The following is a 22,286-nucleotide window of genomic DNA, read 5'->3' on the forward strand; positions in this document are numbered from 1 at the left end:
GGGTGCTGTAGTCCTTTGGCCGGGCAGAGCCGGCCGCTGCCCCCCCGTCGGGACTACCGCTCCCGGCGTGTCCCGCGCGCGCAGGCGCAGGCCGCGGCGCTGCTCCCTGGTAAACACAGCGGCGCGGCAGCGGCGGGGCCCGGGTCTCACAAAGGGGCGGCGGGCCGGGCCGGGCCCATGCGCGGCGGCGGAGCGGTTCGCACCTGGCGGCGGTGGCGCTGAGGCGGGCGCCCATGGCGGAGGTGGGCGGCGCCGCAGCGGCGCCGGACATCGACCCCGATTTCGAACCGCAGAGTCGGCCGCGCTCCTGCACCTGGCCGCTGCCGAGGCCTGAGGCGCCGGCGGAGGCGGGCGGCGCGGCGGGCGGCGCGGATGAGGGCGCAGGCAGCGCGGCGGCGGGGCCCGGGCGGGCCGAGGGGGTGCGGGCGGGCGGCGCGGCCGCGCGGAAGGGCGGCTCCCGGCGCAACGCCTGGGGCAACCAGTCCTACGCCGAGCTCATCAGCCAGGCCATCGAGAGCGCCCCCGAGAAGCGGCTCACGCTGGCGCAGATCTACGAGTGGATGGTCCGCTCCGTTCCCTACTTCAAGGACAAGGGCGACAGCAACAGCTCCGCCGGCTGGAAGGTGCGCGCCGGGCCGGGGCGGGAGGGACGGGCCTGGCTTTCGGCGGGGCGCCCGCGGGGTGGCGGGGCTGGGGCGGACGGGGCGGCTGGGTGAGGAGCGGGGCCCGAGGTGCCTTCCCGAGCCGGTGCTGCTGCCTGTCCCGGCGGCCGCGCAGCCCCGCACTCACCTGTCACCGCCCGGCCGCAGCCCGGCTCAGCGCACCTAGCCTCGGTGCCAGCACCTGGTCCCTAGGCTGCAGCCCGGGGAGCAGAGTTGCCCGAAGCCGCTTGGCTGCTGCGGGTTTGCCTGCCCCTGAGTGCGGGACAGGGTCTTGTTAGACCCAGCCTGAGCTCTGTGCAGCTGGAGCAGAGAGGGGTGGGCTTCTCTGGGTGGATGGTTATGGCATGCCCCTGTGTAGCTTCTCCTTGCGCCCTTTGCGGTTGGAATGTTTTCCAGGAGAGGAGCCGAGGGTCAGTTAAAAGCTTCTGCGCAAAACAAAGTGCCAGTTAAAGGTTTTTTAAATACAAGGCCAGGGCTCTTTATGACCTGACTGTGTTAAAGCCAAGTATAAATAACTGTTTCATAGTAGGCATTCTTGGCTTTCAAGAGCCTCCCTTTAAAGAAAGTGCTGTGTCCCAGAGCAGTGCTTGGTGCAGTGCCTGTGCAGGGACTGAGGGCCTCTGCCGAGTTTGGAAAAGGGAAAGCAATATACTGCTCCAAATTCTCAACATAATCTTCTCTTTTCACTTGGGAAATGAGTTCTGTTAAAAGAGCTAAACTCAGTTTCCATCCTCGGCAGGTACCAGCCTGATGTTCCCATTCTCCTTAGTCAAACAAACTCCATCAAAGAGAAGGGGAGATGCGAGAGCTGGCATGTGAAATGAGCCCTCAGGCTGTTCTGGTATATCGCAGTGGATGCCATGGTGACTGGAGTCTAAAGAGTGTGATCTATTCCTCTTGCTGCAGACTGGAATTACACTTAACGCCACGCTCTTGTTTGTAGTGTACCTCTCGTTTGCGGTCTCGGTTAGCAGATTGCCCATGCTGCAGTTCTGTGGCAGCATTAGCCACTGTGCTTTGGGGCTTCCATGACTCCAGCCACACGTTCCTCTGCCTGTATGACCGAGCAGTAAGTCAGCACAGGGACTTAATTTTGCAAAAAAAAAGTGAATAGCTTTTTCTGGTAGGTTAGCTCTCAGCTGGCTCAGCTCTCTGAAGTGGCACACCATGTGGCTGCATAAGTGCAAATGTTTGCTTGAGAGAGGGCAGGGACATGGTGAGAGGGACACAGCTGTCACAGCTTAGGCTGGCACAGGTTGGTACAAAATGTTTCACCTTTCCCATTTATCTGGCTCACTGACAGTTCCTAGAGAGTGTGAGTTGGATCCTCCTTATTAAGTTCAGATTTGGGACAGTGCTTGGGTGAATTTTCTTTCTCTTCAGAAGATTTGGTGGTCTCACTGAAAGATAGTTCTTGCTTCCTCAGGCTAGGCGTGCTGTCCTGGTCCTGTTGCTGCTGCTGTGTGGAGTCACATTATTTTGGCAAACAGTTTATGGAACTGGTGCATTTTCTCTTCAGGAATGTGTCTGTAGCTGTTTGGCAGTAGAGCCTGAGACTAAAGCTCAGCATGGCTTCTGAAATGCATCCCCAGATATTGTGGGTAAGGTGGAATATAGTGAAGTGTCCTGCCAGACTGGATGCTGGAGTAGGTAGACTTGTGGCTCGATTCAGTATGGCTGTTCTTTTGTAATATTCGTTCACGTGTAATGAGATCGTCGGTTTCTGGTTTTACTTTGTGTTTTAGTCGTGTATGACTTTTGGGAAACATACAGTTGGATTTAACTTTCAGAAAGGCAGAGATGAGAATTTGTGCGCCTACAAGGGTTGAGGTCCCTGCTCAGACGCTGTTGCTGTATCTGTTCTATGATGACTTCTCATTGTGAAATTCATTTCTAGTTTTTTAGCCTGGGAGTGGATTAATTCAGGCTGGCTTTGGTAGGGGAAGAGAACAGAAACTTTTTGCCAGGAAAGATGAGGGAGGACAGAACAACAGCAGCTGTGGTGGGAATCAGCCTGTCTTATGGTTAGGGCCATTTAAACCCCTTAATTTTAACTGGCAGACAGAATAGGAATACAGTTGAAACTATTTAAATGCCAGGGGAAAGTCTCAGAAAAGCTTGTTTTCATTTTTAACAAATATTGTCAAAGCTTGGGTTGATACGTAGGTGGTGTGCAGTTAAGTTACTCTTACGTGCTCAGGAGAGGCAAAAGGAGCTGTGGTATATTCCCTCTGCACCGTTTTCCTCCCTGCTCACTCTCTCACATCTCTTGGCAGGACGTGTCCCCTATCACATGTGACCACAGAGCTCTGACTTCTAGTCTTGCTTATGTTAACATGCAGTTATATAGATTACATGCAGTTAACCTGCGGTTATATAGATTCGCAAGAGGTTTTGGTTTTTTTGGTTACTTTAGTCTATTTGCACCAAGGTGCATTAGATGAAGGCAGATTAGACATTTACAGTTTTAAAGACGTAGAATCAATCAAATCAGTTCAATTTTGTTTTGTGGACTTAAAGTAAATATAAGACAAACTGAATAAACAAAACATGTCTCTTCAGTTGAGGAATGGACCTGCCTGTTTTGTTGTTGTTTTTGCCGTTCCATGTTATTTTGAAAGCTAAGAAGCTCTGCTTGCATATTTTTAAAGTTGTAAAACAAAAACTTCTTGAGTTGTTTTAGCTTTACTGATTTCTCAGTTTTGGACTGAGTTTGGATGAAGGAAGTTAATGTGGAGCTGCCGCTAAATGCTGATTGAGCACTGTGATGCCTTTTAAGATAGTACTATAGCTTTTAGAGTTCTTGTATTTCTGTGGTGTTTGGGCAGGGCCATACTGATAATACGTCCAATTTGTATGTAGTGTAGTTCTCATAGAGAGTTTTAAATGGGAAATGAAAATAAATGTGTCTTTAAGAATGTTTTTTTTAATCTACTTGAGTTAATATAAACCCCATAAACTCATTGTTACTTTGTAATTACTTTATAGCTGTCCTACTCCACTATACAATTGGGGGAAATACAGCTGTTACAGGCTGCCAGGGTGTAACCTCGGTGAATTCCGGAAGAATCTATGTTTTCGAGGAAGGTGCAGTTTGCTGTTCTTGAACTGCTTCACACGCTTTGTACAGGACAGATTTGTGGGGTGTGCAGCCTGTCTTTTCCCTGCAGTAACTCAGCCCAAGTTAAGAATTAACCAGCTTGAGAGGCAGGTGTGTGTCATGGGGCTTCTTTGTAATCTTCCCCTTCGTGCCTGCAAGCTGCTCTGTGGATAAGAGGATAACTCCTTCTGGCTTTGAGATTACTTGAGGGAGGAAGGTGTTGAGAGTTTGAATGAAGTAGAAGTGCATAAACCCTGCAGACGCAGTTCGCACTGGTTGTTGCATTTCTTGCATCCATATGTAGGAGCAAGTTTGACCCAGCGAGGAGTAGTGTTAAGGACTAGTCTATCTCCCAAAGCTGTTGTCTTCCCCTTGCAGGAACAAAATGAACTTTAAACCCATCCTTTACACCCTCCAAAGATACTTCACTGAAACAAAAATCAGATGTTGCCTATGTTGCCAATATAAAGGAAAGAACAAATGATTCTGCAGTACTGTGTTAGTTATAGGAAGTTGAAGTCACACCTTGCATTCTGGTCCTTCTCATTCACCTCTACTCAAATGTATACATATACATACACATCCATATGTGAAACAACTCAAGTGGCTGTATTACAAATTAAAAATTAACAAGCATTCTGCTTGCCTGAAACAGAAGGTGTCATTCATCCAGAAGCTCAGCTACCTCTTAATATTTATTCCAGTGAGCAGCATTTTACTTTAAACCCTTCCATTTTATGCTTGTGTTACATGCATATTGCATGTAGTTGACAGTAACTGTTGACCAGACGGATCAAGAGACCTGGCTGAGGGCTCTCAGGTGCTTCCTTGCAATTCAGTTTGTGATGGTGACTTCGCTGTCACTTGGCACATGCACAGAGCTCCCTCAGGTTGGAGCAGCTGCTCATCCTGTGGTCCTCTGAAGCTCCTGCATGAAACAGTAATAGACCAGCAGACAAAAGCAAGCCTGTTCGTCTGCTGGACTATTTCTTCTGTGCTGCAGCTGGTGGGTTCTGCCAAATTATCCTTATGCCTTGCAAATAGATTGCAGTTCAGTAGATAACAAATGATGTGAACACTTGTTTTGGTAAAGTTGAAAAGTTTATTGTGTTGACTGCTGGTAGCCAGTTTTGGTTTGTTTTTTTGTTCGTTTGTTTCTTGTAGTCAGCTCTACAACAAAAAGCAATGGTCTGTTCCTAAAATAGCCACATTAGCTGTTTGCTTATATCCGTCTGGACTGTGCTGGAGTGTCCCTGTATCCTTGAAGGTGTATTGGCTCAAACTTGTCAGAATTGTAGCTTGTTAGCATGGACAGGTAAAGGCCAAAATCACTATCAGGAGAGCTTTCTTTAATTTCACAAAGTAACCCTTTATCTGGAAAGGAACATCGGGTGGGAGTGCTTTGCATAGGTTTGCTTTTGACTTTTGGTAATGATAATTTCAAGATGATGGTTTGAGAAGATGTTAAAAATATTTCCCTGTCTTCGCTCACTGAGGCGTAACTGACTTGATGCCATAAAGCAAAAGGAAACATAAAACTTGTACTCTGCTCAGAGCTAAGATGCTGAGTTTAATTGTGACCCAGCCTGATGCAGGCTTGTGCATAAGGGAGGCTCAGTCTGGAGTCTGGGTCTGTCTCTGCGCAGAGCCATTGACCTCAGTCTGGGAGGAAAGGTGGCTGCTTTCTGCTGAGAAAGCCTGCAGTGTTTTCTCCCAGGTTCGCATGCCTGAAATTATACAATTCCTGTTATCCAGTTATTTATTTTCCAGAAATTATGCAATTCCCCTTTAAACCTTCTGACACTGAAAATGAAGAATTGTGTGTTATAAATGGAATCAGGAGAGGCATGTCATTGCTGTCATCCTCAGTACTTAAAGTCCAGTTAATCTTTAGTGGTGTTGTAGGTGCTGCTTTCTACTAAGTTTGGATTATTTTAGTTTCTTGAAAGTTGCTGTCCTGCGAGAGGAAGGGAAGGTTTGGCCGTTCGGTTCCGGGGTGGGTGGAACTGCTGGACTCTTGCCATTACCTCGTGTGCCCCCAGATGTGTTCATGTGGTGATAGCAATGTGCCTCGTCCTGGCAGCAGGGAGATGTTCTCTGTCCCGGCTGCTGACAGCCTCTCTGGGTTTCCTTAAACAGGGGGGGAAATAACAAACAGGAGCTGAACAACGGTGGTTCAGAGGCTGTAGTGAAGAGTCTAGCATGGAAATCTGAGGAGCACAGGTGGCTTTTGTCCATCAGTCTTTCTTTTAACAGAATCTTTTACCCTTTAACCCAATTCTTCAGTGATCTGGCCGCAGTAAGTAGTGTGGCCTAGGCAAGGGCCCGGTGGGAAGGGAGGAAGGCAGCTGGGCCTGGCAGGGTGTTGTGGATGGGAGGATGGTGAAGTGCTGGGTATAGAAAATGAGGCCAGTGGCAGTGCACAGGAACAGGGTGATGGTGCAAGTGTGGGGTCACCAGGTGTCCTATTTCTCAGATGGGATCAAACTTACTGACTAGTAGGCAACTGCAGTGAGGGCCCACCATTGCAATGTATCAGTGTATACTTAGCCCTCATTAAAGTGACATTAATAGCCCCCTCTTCCAAACAAGGTGTAGTGCCCTGAGTAACTATGGAAGTTTTGTGCATTATTTTTGTGTGTGGTGGTGGATTTTTTTTGTTCATTTGGTTTTGTTTTTAATTCGAAGTCTTATATAGTGTAGTTGTCCCTCTCAGAAGTTGGGGAGAGGTCATATTTTTGATGAAGGTCCGTCTGCCCTGTGCAATGCCAGTCTGATTGCCTTAAGATTATGCAGCTGCTCTTTCCTGCTCCCTGCCAGTTTGTTCTGGAAAACTGCTTTGCCGAAAGATTATTCCTTGTAGTACAGCTTAATTTTCCAGGCAGTCCTTGGAGACGGCTGCTCCTGAACTGCTGGTTTTTCTTGTTCCAACAAGTTTCTTCTGCTCTATCTAATCTTGAGCAGCTTTTGTTATATATGCCTGCCTGTCTTGGTGAACTTGTAAATCACCTCAGTCTTTGGTTTTTTTAGAGAGCCAGATTTTCTTGCTCCCATTGAAAAATTGCAGAAAGGAAAACGTTCTTCCCAAGGTACAGCTCCTCATCTGCCGAGCCTGATGTCTGTGCTCGCGTGTGCCTTCTGGAAGGAGATTGCTGGGGAAATATCTCAGCTCTGGCTCTGGAGCAGTTGTTTACTTGCTGGAGCCTAAGTTTGCAAAATCTCAGGAACGGAGACTTTTTCCTGAAGCCTTTGGAGCCAGATGGCCGGGTGAGCGCTGAGACGGGCACTGACAAACGCAGCAGGCGGGGCGTTCTTCCCTTGCAGCCTCCCAGGAATGCCACGACAAATGATAATTCGGCACAATTATAGGCCTGGTTTTGGAACACAGCCTCATGCTGGGATGTGACCATGTTCTTTGTATGCCTCCGAGGCAGGGCAAGTGTATTACAGGCAGCTGCAGTGATTGCATATCTTTCTTGCTGTTGTTGTTGTTGCTCATTCTTGAGAGCGCCTTTTTGTTAAGAAATCTGGTGCCTCTGTGGTTTGTAGTAGAAACTTGACATTTCCTGGGAGAATGGCCCTGGTGCTAGAGAGCAGTGATTAAAAATGCAGGCAAATGTGGGCAAGCACAAAATTTTCAAGGGTAGCCACTGTTTCTTGTGTGTGTCTCGGCACAGCCTGTGCTTGGCCCCGGGCGCTCTGTTAGCGCAGGTCATGTGCCGCTGCTGCAGGGCTGAGCGCCCGGCAGGGCACCAGAGCCTCCCTCTGCTCCTGTCACATCGGGGCTTAGAATAAAGTACATCACAGGAGGGTGGGTTTAAGCTTGTTTTTAACATTTGGAACCTTGAAGTCTGAACAAATGATCCTGAATGTTCTGGCTTGCTCTGAGTAAAACTTTAGTTTTATGGTGGATAACCTCAGCCTTACCTACAAAGCTGTGTAGTCCCCTGGAAAGACTGTCACTGGCATTCTGTCTTCTGTATGACCCATTTGTGCATTTACTCGGGTATCTCAGTGTCTGTGGCAGGTATCCAGAAGGCTGACTGGGCAGGATAATTGCTGGGTTGTGTTGCCAGTTCCCATGGCTAGTTCCCCGTCCTGAGACCAAAGCACTGGCACTGGTGTTGGGGCAGGCCCAGTACAATGGTGAGGAGTGTTCCTGCCCTTTAAATAGGGGTAGGGGATTTCATAAAAGAAAAAAATTCAATGCTGTGGTAACTGAGATCTAGAAAATAGTTTGTGTATGCTGCTAGGCACACTCCTCTGGCTGATCCATATATCCTGGGTTGTACACACAGTGGTTGGTACCTAGTGAATGGTCCACCCGTCAGTGTACAATAAATGTCTCTAGCCAAACTTTATATTTTACATAAATTCTGAAATTAATGACAAATACTTTTTTCCTGAATGTGGTTTACAGGAATCATCTTTGATCCGTGATGGACTAGAGACACAGACTGGCATTTTTTTCACGGCAATACTTAACATTGAGCCATAAGAACCTCTATAAGATATCTGAATAAACAGCAAGAACTGCTCCTAGCTAGTTGTTGAAAAGGTCCCTAAAGATTTGAAGGATTCCTGCCTGTGTCTGTTCCTTCAGGTCACGCTGCCTTACAGTCGGAGATGTTACAGAGTCGAGACCCTGTGTGGGATGCAGGTGCTCAGAGGAACCACTGCTAAAGCTGAGCATGTGAAAAGTTAATGTTGTCTGTATGATTCTGGTTTGAGTTGCTTAACATCAAGAAAGGAAATACGTCAGGGTTGCCTGGGTGACTGAACTCTCTTGTTTCCTCTCCTCTCAGGTTTGACTTGGAGTTCTGAGATTAGTTTAGCACAACTGATTTGTCACTTTCCCAGTGAGATTTGAGGGTGCCCTCCATGCATTAGGTGTATTAAATCATTCTAGCAGGTGCATTATTGTGCTGGGGAGCGTGCGGTATGCGAGTGTGAATCTCTTGTGCTGTCTCGCAGCACCCAGGCTGGCAGGTGCATCACTTGATTTTGTTTTGGGATCTCTGGACTCGAGTCTCCAGTTCACAGGTGAGCTCAGTCACGCAGATGTGTACGACTCGGGGTGCTGCAGGGTGAGCTGCCTCGCCAAGCCTGCGGGAGAGATGCAGAAGTGACAGCTGAGGCATTGCAGTTTTGACAGCAGTTAACCCTAATGTAAGAAGTGCTGGGGTTTTTTCCTCTGCCTCCAACCACATATTCTGGTCTCTTCCTTAGTTTTCGGTATCTGACGCCCACAGTGAGGTTGTTCAAAAAACAGTCAGAGATAAAAGAGACAGGAACAGTAATTTTCAGGGGAGGATAGGGCTGCTTTTTGGTTGGGTTAGCTCTTTGAACCAACTCATAGGGTCACAGATGCTCGTGTTACGGGAGGAGGAGAGCTCAAGGATAAGAAAGGGAGAATTGGTCCAGCAATTATCTGTTTCTTCAGCTATTAGCCATTATGTCAGTTTAGCAGTAACATGTAAAAACACTTTGAGACTGTTATCAGTCTTTGCATATCTGTGTTCATGTGAATCCTAGTCTTATTCCAAGATGTCATATTTCCAGCTGCTTTTCAGCCAAAAAACTAGAAAACTAGTTACTGAAATTGTCAGTTACAATACCTGAAGTGGTGCTGATTTTCTTGAGGTTTCAGCGTTACTGAAATACTTGCACCGGTGCATAAATACTTGCACCAGTGCAGTGTGCTTTTGTTGACACAGGAATTAAAACCCAGCTGTAGTCATGCATGAAAAATAAACATAATATGGATAGTTGTGAAATTTTTATATCCTGAACCTATTCATTTAAAATCCCATTTTAGTAAACTGAATTAAAAAATAAATTGTTATGAGAGCGTAAATGTATACTGTGTGTACAAGCTACTGGGTCGTTCCTGATGGGACTGAGTGTCGTCATGAGTTCACAAGTTACTTTCAGAATAAATGAAAAATCAGTGACTACCTGGTGATTCTTACTGCTGCAGGAATATGCATTCAGTGTCATGCCCATTTACCTGGAAAAAGGGGGGCAATTCTTTGGAAATGAAAGCAGGAGACAGGTTACCAGTCTGAATTACTTTTTTCGAGACTTGGAAGAAAAGAAAACTTTATTTAAAGAAGATGCCAGGCAGGATTGTTCTGTAGCTATTACTGTGAACAGCTCAATTAATAAAACTATGTAAGAGCATTGACTGACACGTTGCATCAGGTCCTGGCTCTGCAGTAACCCTTGGGGTGCTGTCCGAGTAAGAGCAAACGTGTCCTTTGATACCGATCAAAACAAGGAGGCAGTCTTGTCCCAGTCCTCAACAGTTAAAGGTTGAAATGAAAACTAATGCAGAATCATCCGCCTTCCTCCTCCCTGAAAACTTTCTGCTCTGCCTGTGTTATTAATCTGTAACACATCTGCTTTGTTCTAGGATAGTACTTTTGGTGATGTGGCCAAAATTAGCGCGGTGAGGACTTCTTCCGAGAGGAAAAGGGTGGGGAGAGGGAAGGCAGCAGGCAGGAAAGAACCGTGTTCGGAGGTGGTGGGAAAGGATGATAAAAGCACAGTTAACTTTGTTCAAAATTTAGAGACCATGCATGAAAGCTGAAGGCTGCTATATACCTTTTAGATTTAGGAAAAAGCTGTTGCTCTTGGACTGCTGTTATGCTGCCAGTGTAGCACCTTTAATAATGTGTAATTTGACCATCTGAACAAATTAAATGCAAGTATCAAACAAATGTGCAACACAGGCCTTAAGGGGAGTGTAGGGAGGATCTGCTCAAACTGATATTGCTTGCTGATTCTAAAATACCAGGGAGTTTATCAGTTGCAGGATGCAAATTCAGTTTGATAGTGGACAGATATGTTAGCTTGCAGCTTCCAGCAAAACTAAACCAAAAGGAGGGAGTTAGGAGAGGCAAGGGATGTGTGCCTTGCCAAATGGGAAGATGGGAGAGGCTACAACTGGCATGTGCTGCATGGGAGTTCTCTATCTGCTGAACATCTTACCCCATTAGAAAGGCACATGGAGGATGGTGTCCTGGCTGCTTGCAGAGTGAGGCTGCCAGGATTACTGGAACTCTTGTTCCACAAAGTTTCTCTTATTTTTCTGATTTTAGGGTGAAGATGGTAATGGGTATACTGAATTAGAAGTGTTTTGCCATTTCCCTTCACCCAGTTGATTTGGTTTACTGCTGTGCTGTGCTTGAATCCATCTGTATGCTGGCCATATAAAAATTAAAACCTTCAGCCAGGCTTATGCTGGCTAACGGGGCTGGCAGAAGGGTGGGAGCAGCGTTAGCTCAAATTCAGTGAGGCTCATGTTGAAGTTGCACGCTGTGTTTGGGAATTTGCTTACTCACTCTGTGGTACACTAAGTTTTTGCAGATTCCGTATAGTCTTGAAAAAGTTTTCATGTTGGTATTTTGCTAGCCGGAAGCTGCTAGTTTTCATGGTAGTTTCGCCATTGGTGCTGCAGTGAGACATGGCACTACCTGCTGGTGCTGTCAAGCGTGTTCAGGCAGAAATAGCAGGTTTTTATGGGTAGGTCTTTGTTATAACTTTCTTCTCTAGATACTGTTTGAATGCATTTATGCTTGTGAAGTTTCTGGATGGGATGTGTGTCAACTGTCAGGTACTCATCTCTAATTTTTTAAAATCTATTTTCAGAACTCTATTAGACATAACCTGTCCCTGCACAGCAAGTTCATTAAAGTCCATAATGAAGCCACAGGGAAGAGCTCTTGGTGGATGCTCAATCCTGAGGGTGGTAAAAGTGGAAAAGCACCAAGAAGAAGAGCTGCCTCCATGGACAACAGCAGCAAACTCGCAAAAGTGAGAGGTAAAGCATCTAAAAAGAAGCCTCCTCTCCAGTCTGCTCCAGAATCCACTGCTGACAGTCCTGGATCCCAGTTCCCTAAGTGGCCTGGGAGCCCGTCCTCAAGAAGCAACGAGGACTCCGATGTGTGGAACACCTTCCGGCCTCGAACCAGTTCCAATGCAAGCACCATCAGTGCCAGACTTTCTCCTATCCTGACGGAGCCGGATGACCTTCACGATGAAGAGCTGCTTCCTTCTCTCGTGTACTCCAGTGCATCCAGCAATGTTCCACCAACTGTGACCGAGGAACTCGAGCTCATCGATGGGTTAAATTTGATGTCTCCCAGCTCGTCCGTGTTATCTACCCAGCAATCTGCCTCAAGTGGTCAGATCCAGAGAGATTCCAGCTTTTCCTTTCGGAGCCCAAATGCGGCTGGTCAGACCACTACTTTTGGCAATTCCCTGTTTAACCCTGTTGATATCTCGCTGCAGAGTTCTGTCAGCCATTTCACTGCCCCTCAGACCTTGGAAGCTCTTCTGACACCCAGCTCTCCACCTCCAAGGGATGTTATGATGACTCAGGTGGATCCAGTTCTCCCGCAGACTGGTAACAGGATGAGCAGCCAAACTCTTCTGCTTCTAGGTGGACAAACCACCCAGAGTAAGATGAGCTCAGGCGATTCACGAGGAAAGCCTACAGAGCAGCAGGCAGAACCAGTCAGTGCCGGTGTTTTGCCATCAACGCTTCCCATGGTAACATCTCCTCAGAACACTGCCAGCATCATCAGTTTGAAGGCTCCAGTTTCTGCAACAACTGCCCAGTCGGTCCAGCTGGGGAGTCCACTGCTTCTTTCTTCTGCCAGCCCTGCTCCCTTGGGCTTGAACCAGGACAGGCTGCCCATTGACCTGGACGTTGACATGTACATGGAGAATCTTGAATGTGATATGGATTACATAATCAACAGTGAACTCATGGATGGAGAAGGACTGGACTTCAATTTTGAACCCATTCTGTCTACTCCCAACTATCCCAGCACCTCGCAGGCCTCCAACCAGACCTGGGTACCAAGTTAACTTCAGGAGCACAAAAAGGTATGTGTAGTGATGTAAAATGCCACAGCTCTATAGTGGGAAGAGCCGTGTCTGAGATAGTTCCTGTGCCCAACTCAGCAGCAGTTAAAGATACCTCTTTGGAAGAGCAGGTGCCCTTTGAGTAAAAGACTTCTGAGAGAGCCGCACCCCATTTTAGGAGGAGAAAAAGCTGTGTGAAGGTAGGGAGATGTAACTTACCAGGTATTAAACTACTGTATGGAGTAGACCTGAATGAAATTCCTGTTGTTTCGTGTTACCAAAGATGACCGTGTTACAGGACATCTATCTCTGCCATGCAATGCCTATAGCTTTGAAGCTGACATGAGAGCATATGCTGATTCGATAACTAAAGGCACGATCCTATATATAGAGAGCGGTTGAACTGAGCCAAGCACATGTTGTGTTTCTATCCAGGTTATTATTATCCATGCAGAATTTTCTAGTATGTATTGCATGTTGCAAAGCATGTCTGTGCCATGACAGCCTGCTTTGCCCTGTGTGTAGCAGGACACAATCGCTTTCAGTTATCAGACCTTCTGCCCTTCCTTTATCTGGGATAGTGTCTGTAAAGTCTGGAAAGGTTCATCAGCATTAGCTACTGAATTGCTTACGTATCCGTTATTGGAATGGGAAACGGGAGTATGCAGTGTGGATGAATATTGATACATCACTGTATATTGACTTTTAAAATGCAATTTAATTCCCTCTTATTCCAAATCCCACCACGCTGCTTAGCATTTCATTTATTAGTTACGTTCTTCTGTCTGTACTCAAGAGATCTCTTTACTATAGAGGGAGGCAGGACCAGTCAAGCTTTTCTGTTTTGTTATGAGTGTTTTAATAGTCTTGTGCATTTGTTAACTATGCTCTTGCTGAATTATTGAGTGTCTATCTTAAATTGAATATACTAACTTTAGGTGGAATATGGAAACTAAGTTTTGATTTGAAAGACAAATTTGATTGACACAACATTGGCATCCTTCATTCTTGTTAGGACTGTTTGTGAGTTAGTAACAGAGGCTGTGGCCTTTTGAGCAGTGTTTGCACTGGATATTGTTCTGGGCTTTTTTGGTTTTCTGTTTTTTTTTCATGCCATGTGAGGACAGGCCATCATATTTGGGAAATACATTGACTTTGCAGGGGTGAAATGTTATTCGCTGGCGTGTTTTCAAAACATATGCAAGCTGTTCCTGGGTGTGTTAATTACCTGGGCTGGATAGACAAGACCTCTGTCTAGAGAATATCAGGTATAGCTTATTTTTTTTAAGAGTGTACAGCAGAGAAGCTGAGGCGATGTTTATCAAAGGGTAGGGTATAGTACTGGTGAAGATGTGGCTATACTCAAACGCTTAGGAGGGAAAACATGAGCTCTTAAGAGCATGGTTATGATCTTGTTCCATCTTATTTCATACTTAAAATGTGAATTGCTTAATCAAAACAGAGGAGCTATCTGATGTTGGAAACTCTGGATTTGCCTTGTTCCATGCATGAAGTGGTACTTTCTGGGAAGGATGCTGGACAGATGCTCTCCAAGAGCGGAGTGAGATATGGAACAAGTTCTGAAGGAATATTGTGTGTCAGCAGAAGGTGCAGCACCTGCACACCTCTGGGTGAATGATTCTTAGCAGCAGCACTGCACTTGGAGGAGTGTCACCCTGTTCTGTGTGCTTTGTTTCAAGCCTTTTCTTCTGTCCTTAGGTTATGTTTGCTTTTTCTGAGCTTTGCAAAGCTTTTCAGTTTTGCCTGTATCCTGGAAGTCATGGAGCGTGGGATGAAGGAGAGCTTTTCCCCAAAGGAGAGCAAGTATTGTGTAAAATGCTGCCAAGACAGAGAGGTGGGACAGGTTTCTAAGAAAGGGGGAACAGGGTGTGTGTGGAGAGAAATGGGAGTGTTCCTGGAGGCCAGGAAGGACCCTGGGAAAAGAAGACAGAATGCTTTCTTAAATTTACAAGTTCTAAAATCAAGTGAGCTGCAGACATCAGTGTCTGAGGACATCAAGATTGCGTCATCCCTTTCAATCTGTTACTGCAGTGGGTTATTGGCGTCCCTGTCTGGAAATTGCTGTTAGGGGAAGCATGGCTGCTGCTAGATATTGTTCCTTTCATATCGCTTCTGTGAATGTGTTTTTTCCATGTTAAACTCACGTTGGAAAAAGCTGCTCTGCTAACCTAAAGCTGTCCTTCCAAGTAGTTACTGTGGGCTTAGCCTGTAGCCTTCTGAGCCAATTTTGGGTGCAATGCTGAGCAAAAACTGTTCATCAATAAATGCCAGTGACCTCACTCTGTGATTTGAACAGCCAGAATGAAACTGGAGCTGGGGAAATATTTATCTTTATAGGCAAGAGAAGATCTTCAGGAAGGAAGTGCTTAGTCTCTCTGCAGTACTTGGGAAGACACAAGCTAGTTGCTGTTACCCGTAGTGCTCAGAGCGAACATGACTTTGTTCTCTTCTTGCCATAAATGCTAAAGACCTTGTCCACAGCTTCCCCAGGAGTCTGTCTGAAGCCTCTGTCTCTTGGAGATCAGACATGGAAACTTCACCTCTGCCCAGCAGCGATGCAGCACCCACAAACCTTGCTATTAATTGCAGAAGAAGAAGGTTGGGGTGTGAATGCTTTCTTTAGCTAAGAAAAATAGAAATTCTACAATTTCAGCTGCTGTTGTCTGGTAGCTGCAGCTCACTTGTAAGCCTTAACCCTTCACTGGTTAAGGCTCTGGATGCGGCAGCCGTACCGAGTGACTTAGAGGAGCCTTAGTGAGCAAGGTCATGGGAAAAGAGTAGCCACAACTGGAATGAGACCATGGCATGTAGGTGCTGGATCATGGGCAACCAGTCTTACCTTCATTGTCCTCTGTTCTGGTCGTGGGAAGCGTGGGTGGCCACCCAGCTGTCTCTGGGCAGCTCAGGGCCTCTGGCCTTGCTCATCTGCCTCTGTGTTATTTCTGCAAGCCAGTAGGAGGGATACCTGGGAGTAGAGTTGCCTCTTTTGTACAGTGGTACAGTTTGTGCCTCCTTGACGAGTGTGAAGTCCATCCACTCTCCTGGTAGATACCAGTTAAAGATCTTTAGTTGTTCAAAACTCCCTATAGATTCGTAGCCTGGAAGACTCTTTATCCCTTGCCCAGCTTGGTCTGGACTTAAGGTTTTCTCTGTCTAATTATGTTTGGTCCAAAACCAATATTTTTGTCTACCAGAACATTAATATATAAATAAAAGCCCCATGAACTTGCAGTTTCCCAAAGTAGCCTGTTGCTCTGGCTTCTAAGTTACTGTTTTTTTCTTGTTCGGGGCTGACTACCTCTTGTAGCTTCTTTTCCTTTCCACAACTTTGTCACGCTCACCGTTACTGGATGCAACCGGTTGGATTCATTTTGTGTCGGTGTTTTAAGTGCTTAGACCTATTCTAAGGCTTGTTCGAACGAGTTGTGGCAGCTTCATTGAGGTGAGTCAGAAGACCCGAGAAGGGATCTCGAGACTTGCAGGGAAATGAGATATCTAGAATGTTTAATTATTCGTAGGTAGATACAGGATTTCTTTAAGTGGGTAAGCATAAACAGTTTCAGTGTATGATCTCTAAAAAATCCCTTTCTTAGTCTTTTCTCTACCAATTTATATTTGTGGGTGCTAAAGGTGAAGAGGTGTTTTCTTCTTCCTTGCTGCTTTCTTGCAATGCCTCTGGTGTTAGCCAAATTCTTCTTTAAACCTCCTTATCTTGCAGACCTTTGTTGCTGTCAGCAGGAGTACAGGAGTACTTGCTTTTGACCTTCGTGCTTTTCTTTTGTCTTTCTGCCTCAATTGTACCCTGAAGCTTGGACCTGAGCACTTACACCCTCTGGTTGACTCTCCATTGATCAAGTTCTCTTGTGATATGTGTTCCTTGCTGGAAGTTGGCATCCTTCGACCAGCAGGGGCTGATTGATAGTAACTAATTCCTTATCTATGCATCCAGAATTCCCACTGAAGCTGAGATCTAACCATTCACTCTATTTTTCTTCTTCCTAGTGTCCTTCAGGATTTGAACATCGGGTTCTGACTTCACTTCCCACCCCTGGCAGAGAAAAGAATGGAGCACGTTGGATTCGGTTTCCCTGCACACCATGCCTTGGGCAGAAGGGGCTGCCCAGCTGGGAAGAAGGGGCAACCTGCATCTGGCTGCAACAGGAAGAGTTCTAAAATAATAATCCTGTTATGTGCCATGGCTCTTCCTACAAACCTGACCCTGCCTCGGATCATCTGGAGAAACCCTGGGCTGTGCGTGTCCAAAGAGGAGCCCCGGTGAAAACCTCAGCCAGAATACTCTGTGCCAGGCAAACAGCGTTTTCCCATGTGAAGAGTTGGGTTTGCTGGAGGAATCTCTCGACGGCTGTCCTCTCTCTGCTCCGGCAGAAAGCTCCCAGTGCCTCGGCCTGGCAGAGGGCTGGCTCTGCTCTCACTTGGTTTGCCCTCTGGGGCAAAGTAGTCGGATGTTTTCATTCAGCCACCAGATGTGCACTTGGTATCCCACAGACTCGCAGAGGAATCGGAAGGAGCTTGTTGGTGGAAGCCCTGTGAGAAAAGGGGGTTGGTTTCGGTGTGCCCATCTGCAGAGCACCCGTTGGTGTTCTGCAGGGAAGGGTGGGAGTCATGGTGTAGAAGGCTTCCTCTTGTCCACCTGAGTGGAACAGGAGGACACGGAGTTTTTCACTGTGCCAACTGAGCCCCATTAAGTTGGAAGCATGTTTCGAGAAGTCCCTATGCTGTTCTCAGCACTTTCCTGATACACCAGGCTGCTGTAAAATAAGCACAGGTGCTAATAGCTGTTTCTGGGACATAAAAACATCATTTTGAGTTTGTTTCTGATCTGTCTTACTACAGCAGAGAAATGGAAAGCCTGGGTGTGGCCTTAACAGAGCTCTGGCTGCTTTTCAGAAGGGCATTTTCTATAGATGAAATATTTTTTTACTAATCTGAGGACTTTCTACAGTGAATATGAAGCCAATGTTAAGTGTGTCCCCATTAGGCGTATTAGGCATCTCTCCCTCTGAGAAGGTACCAGTGACAGACTTCTTTTTTTAGGTCGATATTAGGAACAAACGCATTTGATGTTGGATAATGTATATGACTTGAGAAACAAGAATCAGCAGGTCCCCGTGGTTTCAAACCACCCTGGGGAAAAGTTGTACATTATTGTAATCTATATGTAAAAGTAGCTGCAAATTACATAGAAGCTTTTCTAAACCTTTTTAAATATATATTATATATTTTAATTGAAAATGAGATTATTGGATTAAAAAAAGAAAAAGAAAAACACAAAAATACCCAACACATTTGCTGCATCTGTCCCCTTGATACCAGATAACACTACAGTATGGGAGGGGGCAGGCCAAAGGCATTTTGGGCCAAGAAGCTGAAAATGTCATTGGAGAAATGGGAAGGGCACCAGGGTTGCACCTGGGGGGTACCTGGGGGTTCCTCAGCCTCTGTCCTCGCCTGGGCATCGCTGCCAAACCAAGAGCACAACGTTAGGGAACGCTAATCATTAATAGCGCACTCGTTCTTGGCTAATCCATTAAGTAGCTGGACTGTGGCTGATACATAGGACAGGTTCCCTAGTCTGTGAAGAAGATGGTGTGGACTGGATCGTGCTGGATCTGCTGATGCTCTGGGTAGCCCTTGTGGAGGGAAATGATCAGTTGTATTTGGTAGCTTGCTTTTTGGTTTCCAGAGGTTTTAATTTTCTTGATGAAGTTTCTGCGAACTGCTGGTGAACTTGAAGCCTGTAGGGACAGCCCTGGGGACGTGCCTGGGCTCCTGGCCAGTCTCTTGGTTCTTGCAGGACAGAAGCTGGGAGTCAAGAGGTTAGTTCAGAGCATTAGCTGTCATGTTCCTCTCACCTTTTTGGTGTTTGCAGTGGCAGGATCTGTGGGAGACGTGGTGCTTTCATGGTGTTCTGATAGGCTTGGTCTGGCAGAAAGCCTATCCTGTCCTTTCTGAAGGTGGTGGTGGTTTCTGTTCTGAAGGTTTGTATCATGCAGTGTCATCAGCCATACTGTTTTGCCACCTTGTCTGCTGTGTGTTTGTGGCCTTCGTTTCATTTTCATTTGAGTGGAGATTGGAAGAGGAGTGGTTTGTCGGGTTACCTGCAACAACGAGTCTTCAACAGTCTTATCTTCAGCGTGCTCTACCATCAAAGCCTTTGAATAGCTTGATAACCTTTGCTTTGAAGGCTGTTGTCATGGCAGACCTCATGGTGGTATGTTTCAAATTTACCCACAGTCTGCATGTCTGGCCACACCTCACTGTAACAAACAAACAGAAAGGCAAGATCCTGACTTGGGTTTCCAGGTCTTGCAGACTTGAGTTATGGATGCACATTCTCACTGCAGTTAGTTCATTACATGAACAGAGAGATACCCTTTCCACAAACACCTGACGGCACGTGCTGCAAAGAAGAATCAGCCATTTTGGGCTGTAACTACTGAATCTGGGAGGATTTGTGTTATTTGGCACGTAATACACCACTTTTTCAGCTTGGGCCCTGAGGGGACATGAGTGCCATGATCTCCAGAGCAAGTTGACTAGCTGCATGTGCTTCCCAGCCATGTATCAAAGGAGAAGACCCTGGTATGTGTGATCATGTTATATGTGACAGGATCATGTTATATGTGACAGAGCCCAAAGCAATAGAAAGGACAGTATTAGTAACCAGTGCTTCAGACCTGCAGATCTGCGGTGAGATGTTTCTGTCTGGCTTGGTCTGTGGGGAAGAAGTGCTGTCTTCTGGCTGTTCCAAGGTGTCCCATAGGTGTGACAGCACAGGGAACCTGGCCTGACCCCGTGCCCTGGGGAGATCTGATGTACTCTTGGCTAGCACGTGTGCTCAGCCTGTTCCAGCTGAAGGAGCTGCAGCCCCAGTACACCAAAGCTCATCGTGGTTGGTACCCTACAATGCGAGTTTTTAAGACACCCTCTCCTTTTATTCCTTTTATTAAGGAATAGAACACCTATTTTTTTATTTTCATACTGTTTTTTATTTTCCATATTCCCAGGCCAGACTCCTGGGAAATTGCCTGTCCCGGGGACAGCACTGGAGACAGGAGCACCTCTGGCTGGAATCCTGCTGTACCAGCATGCTGACAGTGACTTCTCTGTCTGGTGGCAGTCCGTGCTGGTGCTCTCTGTCTAGATACAACAGGAGCTGGCAGTGGCTGAAGAAGCCTGAGAATATTCTAGTGCTGAGGATGGTGTTTGGGAGACTATTGGTGCTCTGGGAGTGCTCGATACACCATGAATGTAATGTTGCAGGCTCATGCAGGCAACTTCTTGTTTGTATGTGTAGCAGAATAGCTCACATCATGGGCACGGAGGGCAAGGATGCAGAGAATTGGGAAGTTCTCCAGCCCCTACCCAAATAATTTCCTTTTCATAAACCTTGAGCTTTTCTAGCCTGGGATATTTCCTCATAGAACACAGAAGACTAATGTAAAGTTCCTAAACTGCTGCTTGCTGAAAGGCTGCATGTGGCAGGGGGTTTCTCAATGCTTGCCCAGGTTTTTGTATTCTTGCCCAGAGTGTTTGCTACTGACTGCTGCTGGATTCAGGATGGGGTCCTGATGGATCTTCATTCTGTGTTAGCACCAGGGGCCCTGTACTTGTGGGCTTGTTTTTGCTCTAAAGAGGGGTTAGGCTGGGATTTTGAGAGCAGCTGTGAGCTGAGTGGGGATGGAAGGGGCTGGGGACATAGGGACGGATGCTCCTGGGGAAGTGCCTGAGGGCAGTGGACAGGAGACTCTTGCACTATATGTGTTTTCCTTGTCCTCACTCAGCTCAGGTAGCAAGTTTCCTCCACTCCAGAGGATCAAATGCCATCTTGCATGGTGTGAAGCCACTGTGCAGCTCTGGACCATGAAGGAACTGGGTAACTAGACCCATGGAGCTACTAGGAGGCAGACTTGTTGCTTTTATTTACACCTGGGTTTAGCAAACTGCTTGAGCCTTCTTTATAACTTAAGTGTATTTTATTATTCTCCCAGCTTCCTGTGAGAGCTTGGAATGTTGAAAGCTTCTTGGAGCCCTTGATTTTCCTTGTTGGTGTGTCTAAAATCATGTCATCCCCTACCCTGTGCTGCTTTAATAACAGCAGTCAGATCATCCTGGTAAGCGAGGAATGAAAGCAGTGGGAGCGTTCCAGAGCCCGGGTGTATTCATAAACCAGGCTCATACTAAAAGCAAGTAGCACTAATCAGCTTTTCCAAAGGAAATGCCTAGAAAGCTTTTATGTAGATCATCATTTGTTAATTTTCTTACTTAGTTGCTTATTTATAGCCATGCTCAAATGCTTCAGGGTTAGCCTTGCTCCAGGAGTGAGAAATCTGTGTCTGGTGCTGCGGGTAGGAGTGCCTTTGGGAGCGCTGTCCTAGACTGTCACCAAATAATGTGCAAGTTTGGACCCATTTGAAAAAAAAAAATCAGTCCACCCACAAAAAATCAGTCAACTTTGGGACATGAGCAGGGATATCTTAGGGTTTGCCTCAGTTGCATGTCTAATGAATAATCTGTTGTGATTAACTTGGGGAAAAGCAAGCAAGAGGTGTCTCCTGAAGCCTGAAAGATCTGTCCATGTGAAAGCTCGGTAGCATGAGGTAACCCATTGCCACAGCTTGTTCGCCCTTCAAGAAAGGGATCCCCTCTCTTCAGTAGCCTTTATGTCTCTCCCTGAACCCTAGTATGTCTGTAGTTGATGGAAAACAATCTGTGATGGAATCAAAATCACATCTAATATCATGGTGTAAAGCAGGGAGAAGGGACAGCAGAAGCTGAAGGTGAAAGAGACGATGGTGTTGTATTTATGGTTCTTTGGCTAAGGCAGTGTTATGGTGTGTGGTAGGAGGGGATGTTCACAGCTGGTGCCATGGTGCTCCCCGAGGTGTCTTGGGAGGTTTGGTTATGTAGAAGATAGGTCACTTCTCCGGAAAGGCAAATGCTTTCTCAAGAAAGGCATTTCTTCTTAATGCAATGAGGATGGTTCTGTGAAATGATGCTTCCAGCACAGTGGAGTCTTCACCTGGTGCGATCCCAGGAAGGTTTCGGCATTGCTAGCACAGACATCTGCTGCACACAGGGCAGGCACCACTAGCTGACATAGTTTCCACCCCATCCCCTCTGCACTCTTTCACCCATTTCTCACGATAAAGTTTTTTACATAATAAATCTCTGCTTTTGTTTGCTCTCTGTAGCAATGTAACTTCTGAACCATTACAAGCTCTTTGTTACCATCTGTGCTAGCAAGACTGTAGAATGTGCTAGACTAGGGGGGAATGTTTGACAAATAAAAACCTGTAATCCTCTGCTCTGTGTCTCATGCAGTTTGTTCTGTTTCCCTGGTGAGGACCAGTTATTTTTTTCCTTGCTTCTTTCCTTTGCCCTCCTTATGTATTAGGGCAACCCCTTGGTGAAATGCCCTGCAGCTAGCCAGAGGTGGAAAGGTCATGGTGTGATCGTCCCTGATTCTCCTCCCCACCCCACTGGGGGAGGCAGGAGGAGGAGGAATGAGCGAGTGGCTGTGTGGTCCTAGTTGCCAGCTGGAGCTAAACCAGGTAATGCAAATAACTCTGGAAGGGACCTTAAGATTCCTGCTTCAAGATTTAAGC

The 22,286-nt window shown here is 46.5% G+C and overlaps 1 protein-coding gene across 1 annotated transcript; it reads left to right on the forward strand.

The window, feature by feature from the left end:
- Positions 1-62: 62 nt before the first annotated feature.
- Positions 63-21,983, forward strand: FOXO4 (forkhead box O4). The gene is made up of 3 exons (XM_065077713.1): positions 63-623; positions 11,416-12,657; positions 16,660-21,983. The coding sequence occupies exons 1-2, from the start codon at positions 234-236 to the stop codon at positions 12,637-12,639; spliced, it is 1,614 nt and encodes a 537-aa protein (XP_064933785.1). The 5' UTR covers positions 63-233; the 3' UTR covers positions 12,640-12,657; positions 16,660-21,983.
- Positions 21,984-22,286: the final 303 nt, after the last annotated feature.

The sequence above is a fragment of the Columba livia genome, chromosome 12 (genome assembly GCF_036013475.1).
Source record: "Columba livia isolate bColLiv1 breed racing homer chromosome 12, bColLiv1.pat.W.v2, whole genome shotgun sequence".
NCBI lineage: Eukaryota > Metazoa > Chordata > Aves > Columbiformes > Columbidae > Columba > Columba livia.

Coding starts and splice junctions, on each gene's coding strand:
- FOXO4 (XM_065077713.1), top strand. CDS start 234: ATGGCGGAGGTGGGCGGCGCCGCAGCGGCGCCGGACATCGACCCCGAT. Junction 624..11,415: donor ACAGCTCCGCCGGCTGGAAG/GTGCGCGCCGGG, acceptor ATCTATTTTCAG/AACTCTATTAGACATAACCT.